Below are 15371 nucleotides of genomic sequence, written 5' to 3'. Positions count from 1 at the left end.
TTTTATTTATTTTGTAATATAAACCAATAAAGTTATCCAAGAAGCTTGACTCCAAATATGGCATCAGGACAGGACAGGATCCATTAGATGTCAGATATGTGCCCTAAACACATGTGTTTACATGTCATTACTGTATTACTTCATTGTGTGTCAATTTATTTACATTCTTATTACGTTGTTGTTTCGTTGTTCCTTTCCTGATGAGAAATAAAGAATAATATAAACTATAACGTTACTAGTTACTCGAATAAATGGAATGGTTGTTATCGTTAAGGGGAATTGTATTTGTTTTAATAGAAGCTATAATGGTCTCTGGACCAATAGAACACCGTGGGAACTATTAAATCCTACTAGAATAAGACCCAAAAACACGACATAAAGATTTTCAAAATAGTTTTAATGGTTAGCAGCTAGTGGTTCATAATGGTGTAATAGAAACGGTTATTGTTGATTTTACACTTCAAAACGGCTGCATTACGCTTGTGTGAAACACTACATAAACTTCCTGAATGGTGTTGAATGCACACCCTTGTTTCAATAAAAAAGCAGAAGTGAATGTGTTTGCATCAACGTCAGTATGACTGGAAGTTGTGGAATTCCGAACGCCGCAGCACGTGACCTTGACGGCGGAGACGACCGGATGCAGATACAGTACGCGAGGGATTGCGCGTGCGAGCGGATCAGATACAGTACGTGAGGGGTTGCGCGTGCTGGAGAGAGACTGCGCGGAGTAGGGCGTATCAGTGGGCGGGGTGTGCGCATACACGTCTGCGTAAAAAAAGTGCTAAACACGGAATTTACGGCAAATAAACATTGATATTGCATCATATCTACTTTATGTTGTATTTATGCGTTTAACTGGTTAGCGGCAACGACCCTTTATCATGTTAGAGCGAAAGAAACGACGCATGTTAGAGAGATGCGCCCTCGTGTGTTATAATCGTGTACATTACAGAATAAAAATAAGACTTGGATTCAAGTAAGTTAGTGTCTTCAGTGTTTTTTTAGGAATCCCTAAAGTGTTGGTGTTGTTTTTAAATGAGGTTAAACATCAATTAAAAAATACTATACATAGTTTACTTTAGTATACCTAGATAGGCCTATTAGTGTTACTAGTAAACATTCACTCAAACAACATCCACAGGATGTTTTAATAAACGTTTTATTCATTATAAACATTTCACATGCATATTTACGATGTGTTGCATAGAACATTTGAACCCTTTTTCAATTGTTGAATAATGTTGAAATTTAGGGGACATTTAATGTATACTTATTCAGGTCGATATGTAGAAATTTGTATTAAAAACTATATTTGTCTCATAAATCCTGAGATGAGCCTCAAGATGATCTAGTAATACAGCTCTTGGTCCCACCAACCTAACAACAGATAAACAGATAAAAAACATGGTAAGATGCCAACTTTGTCTTGTTTACTGTAGGCCTATAGTGATATGAAACAATGGTTATAAAGTAAAAGAACTTACTGCCTGGATATCTTCTGACCCCCAATTTTCTGATCTCATCATAGACCAAGATGAGAATTCCATAAGGCAGTGGAACAAACCACCACTGCACCCTACCAAGGGCAAACCAACATTTACCAATTAACATTTCAGAACAATTAGTTTGACTAATAGATTCATTTTAAACATTCTCCTGGCTGGTTTTTATCTTGTAATGAAAGTGAACGGAAACCGATGCAGTCACACTCCAAAAAGCACCAAAAAACCCACCACAGAAACAGTTAATATGACCCATAAACCAATAGTTATTATTACTATTCAAAGAGGATTACATTAAATGTTCATGCTTCTAGTCTTGTGAACTTCAATTACAGTAACTTTTTGTGTTTCACAAAAGAAACAAAGCGAGCCATAGGAGTTTTAGAATGACACAAATAGCGATTCAGTCAATGAAAACTCATGAATTACCTAATTGGCATAAAGTTGAAGATATTAGGCATCCCTGGACAGTAACACAGCAGATTACCAAGAAGTAACTGGAATACTATGGCAGACACAAGCACCTTGTTCCTTCCCAGGGAAAAGAGAAGATACTTTTATTACTGATAAGACATAAATGATGATCATTATTTGAACTTCAGATGTCCTCAACCTCAGCTTTCCACATTAAATCTACTACTGACCTAAAAAGTCCTTGCTGGAAGAGAGAGAGACGACGTGTTTTTCTGATCAAGACATCAAAAATCTGGCAGATCTCAATGCTGACAAAGAACACAGTGTAGCAGGTGTACTCCTGATACAGGCGCTGACTGTATGTCTGGAACACGCAACGTTTAATGTGACTGAAAATATACAGTGTAGTCTAAACGTTTTAGATCAAAATCAGTCTGATACTGACCCATTCTTGTCCGTAACTGTCCTGCAGGTCCTGCAAGCGAATGTCCTCCCACTGACCCCTCAAGCCCACACACATGAGCGGAAACCAGCCCTCCTGGGCCATAGCTGTGAAATAATCTGTAAAACCTGCAAAAGACTGGATTGCACCTGGTTAAGAGACAGAGAGAGAGAGAGAGGAGTGTCAAAGAGAGTAAGAATAAAACAAAAAAAACAGGGGATGCCCCTGGTTTATGTTTGTGATGGGTGAGTGGACACGTACCGATCTGAAAGTAAGAATAAACAGCCAGAGCTTCATTGACCAGTCGGTCCCGTCGAGGGTTCCTGGGTTTAAGGTGCATGATGTCACTCTCTGCTTTCTCATATGCCAGCGAAACTGAGGGGAACTTTGAGATACGGAAAGAACTTCATATTAAATATATGCTATTTACATGACAACATTTACTCATTTGGCAGACACTTTTATTTGGGATATATATCACACCACATCACGATACCATCCACCACTATTTTTTATATTAAATGTCACCATAGCTCAAGGCTGGAGTATGAGGTCACTCACTATATCCGTTGCGAGCTCAATGAACAGAATGGTGATGCAGCCCAGCGGCAGCGGGATACTGACGGTGATGTAGATCAGGTAGGGAGTCAGCTCAGGGATGTTCTTAGTCAGTGTGTAAGCAATGGACTTCTTCAAGTTATCAAAGATCAAACGGCCTGTGAATTACACAAGTCCACGTGACTAACATCAAGTATTAGATTGATAAAACTGGGATGCAGGATTGGTCTCTGTCTACCTTGTTCCACTCCAGTTACAATAGATGCAAAGTTGTCATCCAGCAGTATCATGTCGGCTGCGTTCTTGGCAGCATCAGAGCCAGATATACCCATAGCGATACCGATGTCTGCTTTCTTTAGTGCGGGAGAATCATTGACACCATCTCCTGTAACTGCCACTATGGAACCCTGGGGAAAGTCAAAGTTCGTTTAGGGAAGTCGTGCCACTTGGCGGCCATGTTTGCAACGCGCCTCCGGGCAGTTAGGGCAGTTATTACGTATTTAAAACAAGATGTGAATGGGGAGTAATGATATTTCTACAATCGCCGGCTATAATCCCAATTAAACAACATATTTAAAAACAACATTTAAAAATGATGTAAACTGTACCATAATGTTGGTTTCCTATGATCAAATTGAGCTTGAAAAACATTTTTCACGTTGCTTTAGATACTACGCATGCGCAAAGCTTCGCTAGGGCGGCCATATTGAGCGTTGCGTTCCTCCCCATTCTTGTTAATATTAATATCTTTGGTAAAGGTTAACAGCGAGTAAGATAGTTTACCCCCCAAAAATTCATAATTGTGATTCAAAAACTGTGACTTGAAAAATTGGCGACTTCACCCACCAATCGCTGGCAGCTCTCTACAATGATGAGCTTCTGTTGGGGAGACGTGCGGGCGAACACCATTTCCGGATGATTCATGAGCGCCTCATCGAGTTCTTCGCTGCTCATATCTTTCAGTTGACCTCCGTTAATGACACAAGCACGGGCGTCACTGTTGACCATTGCAAATCACAGCTATAAGCCTCACATAAGACTTATACAGTATATGTCTATTGACTACATAGCATGGGAGCAGTGTTGGGGAAGTTACTCTGAAAAAGTAATTAATTACTAGTTACTAATTATTACATATTCAATAGTGTAATTAGATTACTGTACAAATTACTCTCTCCAAAAAGTATTTAATCACTTATTTCTAATTACTTTCTATATCCTGTATCAACCTTGATTAGTTAAGTGATTCAAGGATAGACATGAAACGGCTCTTTTAATTCATTCAAATAAATAATATAAAACTACATAAAAAGTATTACAAATGTAAGAATTATACATTAAAGCACAGATTTTAAAGTTAGACTTTGAATTTTGATGTCAATTTACTATTGCACACACATATATTACACACAGTATTTAGTTGAATTACATCAGAAGTAACTGTAATTAAATTACAGGAAAAATTTGAGCAAGCCCTTACTTTACTTTTTCAAGGGAAAATCAATTAAATTACAGTAACTAATTACTTAGTAACTAGTTACAATCAACACTGCATGGGAGCATCTCCTTTCACCTCTTTTTGACCTGCTCCACTGGTATCCTCAGTCGGGCGGCGATGTCTTCCACTGTCTCGCTGCCCTCTGAGATGATGCCCACGTTCGCAGCAATAGCCCTGGCTGTGATTGGGTGGTCCCCCGTTACCATGACAACCTGTAAAAATGCACCACATACATACAATATGTTAAATAAATTGCACAGCAAAATAGTCAAACTAATAATGTTTTAATCTCTTTTATAGATTTTTTTATCTCTACTGAGCATGTCTCACCCGGATCCCAGCTGTGCGGCACTTCATGACCGCATCAGGCACTGTGGCACGAGGTGGGTCAATCATAGAGATCAAACCAGCAAAACACAGACCGGATGTGGGGAAATTCATCTCATCAGTATCAAAGTTGTAGCCCCGAGGGAACTCCTTTTCATTCAAGTACAGATGACAAAAACCTGAAAAACAATATATATATATATAATTATATTCATTTACTAATATCATTATAACCCATCAGCTGGTTGCCATTAAAACCATTATACAAATTCTTTATGTTGTGTATTTTAGGCTTTTTTCGAGTAGGATTTATTATTTAGCAAAAAAATTGCTAAATGTTTTTTATTGCTTCCTGTCTGCCAACAGTAAAGTCAACAGATTATCAGTAGAGACCCACAGAGACCTTTGGTTGAGTTTCAAAATTATAACCAATAATAAATAAATCCATTAGAACTTCTGTGTTTCTGTTGCTTTTGAGCAGCTTGCGTCCAACATAAATATTAATTTATCATTCCTACTATTTTTAACACAAAAACAAATAGGGCCCTCAAAACTGCAACATAATTAAGCATTTACACAATAGCCTCAACATCGTATTTTTTAAGATCATCAGCATCCAAATCTCTTTTTTATTCTTGTGTACAATGTTACTTCAGACAGACTCACCTAAAACTCTTTCTCCCAGGCCTCCAAGGTCCATGTAAGCTGTCTGGAAAGCTTCTCTCCACTGCTCATCTAATGGAAGTTCCTGGCCTTTGATCAGGATGGTCGAGCAGCGCTCCAGTATTCTCTCTGGTGCACCCTTCATCACCAGCATGTAGCGCAGATCAAGAGGATCTTCAAGCTCATGAATTGATAACTGCACAAAAGAGAGACATGCTCGAACAAGCACATAATAAAACATGGTTTTTGCATTGTAACATTGCAATGTGATTACCATAACTAATGTGAAATGAATGATATTATTATTTTCTGTGAAAACCGAGCTAAAGTAATTTCTACATAAAATCATCCTACATAATGTAGAGCATTCAGTGAAAACAATAATACATTTGATATTTTAAATATTGACGGAGTAAGGCTGCAAGATTAAAATCAATGTTAAGGAAGCCAACTTTGGCTATTTTGTGCAAAATAATAAATACAATCCTTCTAATACGAAAAAACTAAAATAAACTACTAATAAAATACATTTCGATATTTATCATATTAAAAATGAAAATGTGAGTCCTGCATCTCGAAATCACATAATCTATCATTCAGAGCAATAAACACACATTTTCACATTTTGGAGTATTTTGATGCTTTTGATCTCACATTATTAGGCATTTTTAACATGCTGAATTTAATGAATAATTTATCATTCTTATTAATGTATTACAGTAAAAAGATTGTCTTTGCTTAAAAAAAAGACAAAATGCATCGTACCTGAAATTTGTTTGTGGAATTGAATGGCACCTCACAGATCTTTTTAAACCGTGTCCTGTATTCGATGATGTTCCCAATCGTCAACTCAGTAAACTTCAGCAGGGCTGTTTCTGATGCATCACCAACAACCATTCGCTGGGAAAATGGTTTGGGGGAAACAAATTATGAAGAAAACTCAATCAAATTCAATTCAATCAATCTGATTTAAAATCTGCCGTACCTTGGGAACAGGCACCATCTCCTGGTTAGGTTTGAAAATGGCTCGATTACACAGACTGGCCACTCTGGCAAGCGCTCGCCATGTTTCTGAAGACTGGTCGAAACTCTGACCTACATAAAATGACATGATTTTACATGCAGAGGCCAAGAAAAAGTAGTGGGTCACGTTTAGTAAAATATCAAAGATGAAAGACATGATAAGAATATTAGTCTTGACCTGACTGATCTTCCGTGGTATCAGCTGCATGGATCATATTGTCAAACCACAGGTGGGCCACAGTCATGCGGTTCTGTGTGAGGGTTCCGGTTTTATCTGAGCATATGACCGATGTGGAACCCAGCGTTTCTACAGCTTCTAGGTTCTTAACCACACAGTTCTTTCTGGCTAGACGTTTGGCAGTCAGAGACAGGCACACCTGCAGATGTCAAAGTGATATGCTATAACTAACCAACAGAAAAACCCTATTGCTCAGATATGACATTTGCATTCATGCATTTAGCAGATGCATTTCAACATATTTTTAGAGAGAGTTATAATAGTTTTGTTTTCACTTTTATTCATATTTTTGTTTTTATGTTTATGTAAACTTTTTTGTTGTATGCATTTTACATTGGATTATTTATTTTTTATATTGCTATATAAGCTATATACTGTAGTTAAGTTTAAATAAGTTTTTGTTAATAATTTTAGTGCCTCAACCTTAACATATTTTATATATTTATTGCCAAATAAATATAGTTTTGGTTTAGTTTAAGCTGTACAAATAATATATTTTTGAATTTTTTATTAGATTTTAATTTACAAATAATATTTTGTTTGATTTTTTATCTGGTTTTAATTTACAGAAATGTTCAGTAAAAGTTTTAGCTCTAGTTTTAGTAAACAATTCACATCAATGCTAATTATTTACATGCAACAGAGCTAAAAAAGAAAGTATATAGCAAATAAGTTGACGAGAAATGTTTAACCAATAATTAAATCTTTGACTTTTGACTGCCGAATTTGTTGTATGAGCAAATCTGAGCACAGTTTGAGACATTGTTGATCTTAGGGGACATATCCATCTATTCATCTAACTTCTGTCTTAACAAAGCATTTGAGATATTAAATTTAAATCTATTTACAAGACATTATTAAAATCAATTGAAGTTATTGAAAAAAATATTGATTTTAGATCTCTTTGATATGATTTTAAATCTCTTCCATATTACTAATGTGAGATCTTGTAATGGATATTCTGTCCATATCACTGAAGATGCATGTGATTGATTTATTCTGCTCTTCTCTCAGCACTTACCGTGACGGTTGCCAGAAGTCCCTCGGGCACGTAAGCCACCACGATGGCCATGAAAAAGATCATGGCTTCCAGGAACGCATAACCGATGAACATGGCAACCACAAAGAACGTGAAGCCAAAGAAGATGGCAAGACCAGCGATGATATCAACGAAATGTTCGATCTCTATAGCGATAGGCGTCTTCTCATTGCCCACACCGGACGCCAGACTGGCGATTCTGCCAATAATGGTTCGATCTCCAGTGTTGATAACCACACCAGTGGCTACGCCTGTTGAAAACGAACCAGAAAGAGAATAAGATGTCAAATTTGGAGACGTATGTAAGTTGGTCTGTGTGTGTGCGCAAATGTATGCAGCAGATCTCACCCTCCAGACAGGTTGTAGAAAAGAAGGCAATGTTCCTTGTCTCCAGCGGGTTTTCATGAGTGCATTCTGGGCTTTTGGTCTGAGGTTCAGACTCGCCAGTCAAGGATGAATTATCCACCTGAAGACACAAGAAAAGAATGATGAGCTCTTCTCATGAGCTGTGGACGGATAAACTCACATACTGCAGAAATCTCACCTTACAACCCTGAGCAGTGATGATCCGAACATCAGCTGGCACACGATCACCACCCTTAATCTCCACTAGATCTCCCACCACCAGCAAGTTGGCATTGATCTCATTTTTCTGCCCGTCTCTGATCACAAGAGCTTGCTACCCGGAAGAAATGGTTAAACATTGATTTCTTTTACCATCCTGATATTTTACACAGTGAATTTGATTGTTTTGAGGCCTCACATTTTGAGCTGTATTTGAGCCAATGATGTCATTCTTTTCTATATTTTTCTTTATGTGACAATTATATTTGTAAGAATAATATTTGAAAGAAAAAAATACAGTCACACCAACAGACATTAATAACCCTTTGTAAGGTGTTCGTGTTTTTGTTACTCAACCAATGTTTGTGGGTCTAATAGACCCAGAGCATGGTTCTTTATTTTTTTAAATCAATACAGACATAAACATTAATGTGAAATATTTTACAGATGTTTCCAATAACAAACAACATAGAAAGCACATTCTGTATGGGTACATTTGGCTATTTACCTCTGTTAAATCACATTTATGAAAATGGTGGTATTCACTTGCACCAAAATTGACTTTATTTATGATATGAGTGAAAAAACGTCGAACTTAAATAAATAAAAATGTATGAAGTTGAAAAAACAACGCAATTGCATAGTTTTTTAAACATTGAAAACAGTCCCCGCAGAAATGAATAAAAAAATGAATCAATTAATGTTAAAAATTCTACCAATTTCTTCATTAAAAAGCAAGATTATATTTCTAAAAACCTAAGATATGCATCAATAACTCAATTTTGAAACTATCCTCTTTTCTAATTGACACATATACTGGCCGGGGCAAGACTGTACATTAAAAACATTCAGTATCTTTAATGCATGTTTTGAGGTTAAATAATGTTACCTGTGGCACCAGATTTTTGAAACTGGCAATGATATTTGTGCTCTTGAACTCTTGGTAGTAGCCAAAACAGCCAGTCACCACAACCACAGCGATGAGAGTGATGGCCAGATACAGCTAACACACAAGAAGAGTCATCAATACTTTCAAAACATTAACATATCAGCTTTTTCTTCAGTTTCGTGTCCCTTCTTACATTATCGTAGCTGGCGAGATCGTCACTGGCACACTCAATGCCGAAAGCGATAAAACAGATGACAGCTGCCACCCACATCAAACACTGGAGCCCTCCGGCCAGCTGACGGGCAAATTTGACGTACTCTGGTGTACCCTTGGGAGGCTTGAGTTCATTGGGTCCATCCCGTTCCAAAACCTGCTGGGCGAGGGTGGAGGTCAGGCCCTGTAGCGGGAAGAAAAGAAATGTTTCTCTAAAGCAAATCCGATAGAAACTATTGTTCATGAGTTGCTCTTTCAAAGCTCAGAAGACTTAATGGTATTCACAGTTATGTGTCATTTAAGCATTAAAACATGTAAAACAATTGATACAAATGTGACAGCTGCTGGTGTAAAAATAACTGTGTAAAATAATTTATTCTCTTTTATGTCATGCTGGGCACAGTTTGAGGCATTGCTGAGATATCTTCTGTAAATCTGTATGATTATTTACAGGAGAAATACACTACAGGCTCTTTTTTTGGCCATTATTATGATTTAGAAGAAACATCTGAGATATTAAAGAGATTTGTTATTTTTCTTTCCTCTGAAATGTTACCTTGATAACACTTGTTGTATATTTCAGTTCCAGCTCATCGATGGTGATTTCATGGTCGTCCTGGATTAAAGAGCAAGTAAAACATCACACGTCCACACAGAACTATCAAAGAAAAGTCTCAAGAAGTGCTCAACATACAATATCCATCTCTTTCTTCATACTCTCCAGTTTCTCCTTTTTCTTCACTTTCTTTTTCTTAATCTTCACGTCCATTTCTCCATCCATTTTATCCATTTCCACAAACATGTCGTATGAATTCTGTTGGGGGAGAATAAGACAGAATAAGTGTTGTGTAGTGGCTGTGAATGTTGAGAGTTTAGAAAATAACAGTTTTCTTACCATTTTACTCATGGTGCCGGGCCTGAAATTAGAAGCACTGCCCAAATCAACAGTCGTCCAAATCCCAGAGTTTCTTTCCCCTGCAATTTTGAGATGGTCTTCAAGGGTTTCCTCCAGAAATGGCAAAAGCTAGTCTTATCAGCAGTGGTAGATTTATATACCTCTACTTCATAACCTTCAAGAGTGCACACTCCTTGGTGTTGTCAATGTCACCTCTGTGTAGAATGTCCATATCAGTTTTTCTTTTGTTTGAGAACGTGTTGCTTATTCATGCACCCACGTTTTTGGCGTTCACCTTGTCTGTAAGCAGAGGTCGGTGTAGACATTTAAATGATATTGATTCTTTTCATTATGAATACAATCCTTAAATTTTAGATTTGTATTTTGAGGCTTTCTACTGTATACAAAATCACTTCTGTGAAAATATTGTTGTTTTGCTTTATAAGTAAGGCTATAGATTCAGTATGAATGCCATTACATTAAATATTTGCTATTTTAAGCAATATAATTTAAAACAATAAATCTTTTGCTCAAAGTAAACAAGTATGTTGACACATTAGTTAAAAAAGAAACATTTACACTATTTAAAATCATACAGTTCGCTTGACCTCTTCTTATGACATAAACAACGCTCTGGCTGGTCCAGAAGAACTTCCTGTTTCAGTCCTTTAACAGTACCACAACAAAATACTACCAACAGAATATTAATAACAGATTTAAAATGTAAAAAATATCTTTATATATACGTTATATATGTAAGATTTAAAAAAAAAACTTGGAATAAATAAACTGAAACCAGAAGTGTTTTTGGAGTCTGGACCAGTGTTTACATCTTGCAAAGTGGTCTCATATACACAGTAGATAAAAATCTTGATTAAAAAAAACTTTGTTATGTCTTTAATAATAAAACAATATTGTATTTAGGCACATTTCGGTTGTGGCAATGATTCACTGGCTGTTATCTTTAGGATCCAGACTGAGACATTTACAGAGAAGTTGGTGTTACACCGAATACGCACCACCGGTGTTTTAACATTACTAAAGCACACAACACTTAGTGTTGAGTAAACATGAGTCCATTACGTAAAAAACGTCCTTATGATCTGACAGGCCATAATGTTATCAGTCACGAGAACGAGCAGGATCCAGTTTACAGAAGTGCATTAAAATAATTGTCGTGATTTCCACCAGATGGCGACAAAATACACTCTTTATCTTTCTTGCGTAACAGGATACAACTTTCAGTTCTTACTGGAAGTGTTTCGTTTCGTTGGAAAGCTTCTTTTTTTTTTTAGAAGTTAAAAACAGGAAGTTGGGTAATCGGTTTTGGGACTGGTTGTCAAGACTTTGTCAAGACCCTCTTTTGATGATATACAGCTTTAAACAGTATATATCAGATTAGAGTGACATAACCCCTGGTCACCATCGTGTCAGTGCCTGGTGACACACTAATCTCCTATTTAAAGTGTTCTTATATATTATACTTTTAAAAGAGAACAGCAGTAGATTAAAAGAGCATCTCATCAGCAGTGTTCAACTCAGACTGTATCACACTACATTGTGGCAAAATCCCTTTGTCTTTCCTTTGTGTCAAAATGTAAGATTCCTTTTGCAATCGGTTACATGTTCTGTGACCTCAGTGTGTGGGAGGCCTTACATGGTATTTGCACTTGATGCAAAACAGACATATGAGCTTCACACAATGATGTGCGTGCAAATGGTTCAAGCTGTTTTATGGGAAGAAAACACACACTTGACAGCAACACCTATTATGTTGAGTTTATGTTTGCATCACGTTTGCCATATAAAGTGTTTTGTATAATAAATTGTTTTCAAGCTTAGATTAAAAAAGTTTACCAAAACATCCCAAAACCTAATCTGTATCTGTGAACTAAACTATCTCTTGAAAAACTTTGCCATGGAGTTAAAAAAGTGAAATCTGGTCAAAATTAGATAATGATAATAACAACAACAACCTTTATTGCTTATTTAAGTAATGTTTACATAATGTTATCCCACAAAGTAAATAAAGTATCACAGCAACTTTAAATGTAGGTATAGATTTATCAAAAAGTAATAAAAATTCACTTTGAGATACTGTAAATATAACTGTATAACTTTCTGCCGTCACATTTACAGCAGATTCCGTTGAAAAATATTTTAGCAGAATACCCAAAAGTGAAGAATTTATATTCAAAACACTGTATTCACACAGCTAAGGTCACCAAAGCAATGGATAAGATGAAAATCAACAAAATGAAGGACAAGCCAATGCCAAGATTGATATGGTTAAGGGTGCGTGCCATTCTGGAGTTTTTCTCTGCAATTGGTCGGTGTCCAAATGCGTTAGCATCTCTGGTCTGTAAAAGTAAATAATAAAAGGTTTAAAATCTAAGCGCTTCACAGGTTAGTAAAAAAGCAACATTCAAGTAAAACAAGAAAAAAATATTATTAGGCAAAATGTGGGCAACATAAGAAAGGAGTTCCAGGTTGATCAAAATTTGTTTAACGTATAGCATATAACACCTGTTCCTTTCCTGAGGCATGAGGTCACACAGACCACATGAGAACTATACAAACACACAAGAACACATACAAGATGTACAAGAACACATACAAGATGTGACTTGTACAGGGAGAAGGCTGTTGGCAAAAATCTCTAAAACTCTTTTGTATTGAGAAAGAAGGAAAAAAGTGCCAGAAACACCAAAGCTGGAATTCAGATTAAGAATCGAAAATCTAATTCTGGAATCAGAATAGAAAGGTTAGGAATCAAATAGGCTACTTGATATAAAATTCGTTTCAATTCCTCTTTGTTTGCACATTTTCAGAAATATGCAAGTGTTGACTTGTGACCTGCTGATACCTCAAGAAATGGAGAAGGGATGCATCTGCTTCATGGAACAGAAAATGGATATTATATTTTTATGAGAAATGTGAACCATTATAGATGTGACAATCCTAAAATCAGCATTTACCCGACTATGCAAATAAAGAATGCTTTAAAAACTCACACGAGTATTTAAACCACCAAACATAGACATCTGTGGTTATTAGTGTGGTGAACACTTTCGGTAAAAAGTTATTCATGTTAAGGTTGACCTTATCTTGCCATTTTACAGACCGTTTCATCGGACGCGCGCCCGCCCGCCAGACTCCCAGTTCCTACTTATACGTTCCTACTTTACATATACATTCCACACAATAACATGTGTGAGGGAGGGAGGATATAAACAAACCTCGCTTTTTGACTTGCTTTGACATTTAACTACTTACTGTGAGTGAGTAAACCAGAGCAGCAACACCCAGAGGTAAACAACAGCACAGCGTGGTAAAAACGGAGTAACACATGTAATCTGGCAGTGGGTTGAGCAGTGGAGTGCTGGTCACAACTGTTGGCTGCACAGTGACAACTTGAAATCCTCCTGGATATGATCCGTTAACGTACGGACCCACTGGAGCACCAAACTGCTGGTCGAGATAGACGGGGGGGTTAGGATAGATCCCCGGAGGAGGATATCCAGCATCGGGATACTCAAACCTCTCCTGATCCAGTGGAAGCAAAGCCTGTCCCATCTCTGATCTCCTATCTGCTGAACGCTTATTTAGAGACTCGCTGAAATCCATGTTAATCTTTATTAGACTTTTTTAAGCCCCCGAAATAATTTTCTTTCGTTTTTCGAAGTCAAGATGGCACTCCTTGTGGTGGTAAACGGGAAGTAAACGCGAGTTGGGCTGTAGTGGGTGGATTCACAAAAGCTAGACGGGCGGCGCATAAAGGAGAGTATCCTCGGGCCATGTTTGTGACGCCTTTTGGTAGCTATTTTAATCATATTTTAATATTTAAAGTCCTGTCTGCTTGAATGTGGAAAAACCGATATCCCCAAAATCGCTCGCTTAAATCACAATCAAGCAACATGTCTCAGGAGAACAATTAAACCTGACATTAGTGATGTGACATTTGAACCGAGGCTTCGGACGGAGCTTGTGTCGAAAATAGGCGTGCCAGATGAAGCCTCGATTCGAAGCTTGGCTGCGCCCGAAATCGCCTAATATACAGGTGCTGGTCATATAATTAGAATATCATCAAAAAATTGATTTATTTCACTAATTCCATTCAAAAAGTGAAACTTGTATATTATATTCATTCATTACACACAGACTGTTATATTTCAAATGTTTATTTCTTTTAATTTGATGATTATAACTGACAACTAATGAAAATCCCAAATTCAGTATCTCAGAAAATTAGAATATTACTTAAGACCAATACAAAGAAAGGATTTTTAGATATCTTGTCCAACTGAAAAGTATGAACATGAAAAGTATGAGCATGTACAGCACTCAACACTTAGTTGGGGCTCCTTTTGCCTGAATTACTGCAGCAATGCGGCGTGGCATGGAGTGGATCAGTCTGTGGCACTGCTCAGGTGTTATGAGAGCCCAGGTTGCTCTGATAGTGGCCTTCAGCTCTTCTGCATTGTTGGGTCTGGCATATCGCATCTTCCTCTTCACAATACCCCATAGATTTTCTATGGGGTTAAGGTCAGGCGAGTTTGCTGGCCAATTAAGAACAGGGATACCATGGTCCTTAAACCAGGTACTGGTAGCTTTGGCACTGTGTGCAGGTGCCAAGTCCTGTTGGAAAATGAAATCTGCATCTCCATAAAGTTGGTCAGCAGCAGGAAGCATGAAGTGCTCTAAAACTTCCTGGTATACGGCTGCGCTGACCTTGGACCTCAGAAAACACAGTGGACCAACACCAGCAGATGACATGGCACCCCAAACCATCACTGACTGTGGAAACTTTACACTGGACCTCAAGCAACGTGGATTCTGTGCCTCTCCTCTCTTCCTCCAGACTCTGGGACCCTGATTTCCAAAGGAAATGCAAAATTTCAAGAAAAATCTCGTTTTAGGAAGAGCATTACTGGAAACAGTGAATCTCTGGCCACTGTCTGAGTCACAAATCTCATTTATACAAAACCAGATATCTGTTTATTTTTTCAGATCATGACATTTTGATTTGATGTGCTCTAACAGTTAATTTCTCGTGACTAAATTATGTTTTTATCAACGCTCACGTATAGGTTGGTAATACCT

The 15371-nt window shown here is 37.3% G+C and overlaps 1 protein-coding gene across 1 annotated transcript; it reads right to left on the bottom strand.

Annotated features, from left to right (window-relative positions):
- Positions 1–1178: 1178 nt before the first annotated feature.
- On the bottom strand, positions 1179–14051 carry LOC130558516 (potassium-transporting ATPase alpha chain 1). The gene is made up of 25 exons (XM_057340968.1): positions 13545–14051; positions 10430–12628; positions 10269–10348; positions 10068–10187; positions 9930–9989; positions 9354–9557; positions 9161–9274; positions 8252–8386; positions 8056–8173; positions 7690–7958; positions 6609–6807; positions 6393–6502; positions 6173–6307; positions 5411–5603; positions 4748–4923; positions 4493–4629; positions 3766–3916; positions 3158–3326; positions 2923–3077; positions 2623–2746; positions 2365–2510; positions 2150–2283; positions 1935–2036; positions 1488–1579; positions 1179–1380 (listed from the first exon to the last, which is right to left on the bottom strand). Exons 3-25 carry the CDS (start codon positions 10278–10280, stop codon positions 1352–1354), a joined length of 3084 nt encoding a protein of 1027 aa, XP_057196951.1. The 5' UTR covers positions 10281–10348; positions 10430–12628; positions 13545–14051; the 3' UTR covers positions 1179–1351.
- Between the last annotated feature and the right edge of the window lie 1320 nt (positions 14052–15371).

This window comes from Triplophysa rosa, linkage group LG8, assembly GCF_024868665.1.
Source record: "Triplophysa rosa linkage group LG8, Trosa_1v2, whole genome shotgun sequence".
Classification (NCBI taxonomy): Eukaryota; Metazoa; Chordata; class Actinopteri; order Cypriniformes; family Nemacheilidae; genus Triplophysa; species Triplophysa rosa.
Note: the sequence above shows the minus strand (reverse complement) of the source record. Positions and strands in the feature narration are given on the sequence as shown.

What these genes read in the sequence shown, in the direction of transcription:
- LOC130558516 (XM_057340968.1), bottom strand. An exon ending in ACAGTTACGGACAAGAATGG is followed by an intron (nt 2,284 to 2,364) that starts GTCAGTATCAGA and finishes TGCGTGTTCCAG; the next exon opens with ACATACAGTCAGCGCCTGTA. An exon ending in TTCCAGCAAGGACTTTTTAG is followed by an intron (nt 2,037 to 2,149) that starts GTCAGTAGTAGA and finishes TTCCCTGGGAAG; the next exon opens with GAACAAGGTGCTTGTGTCTG.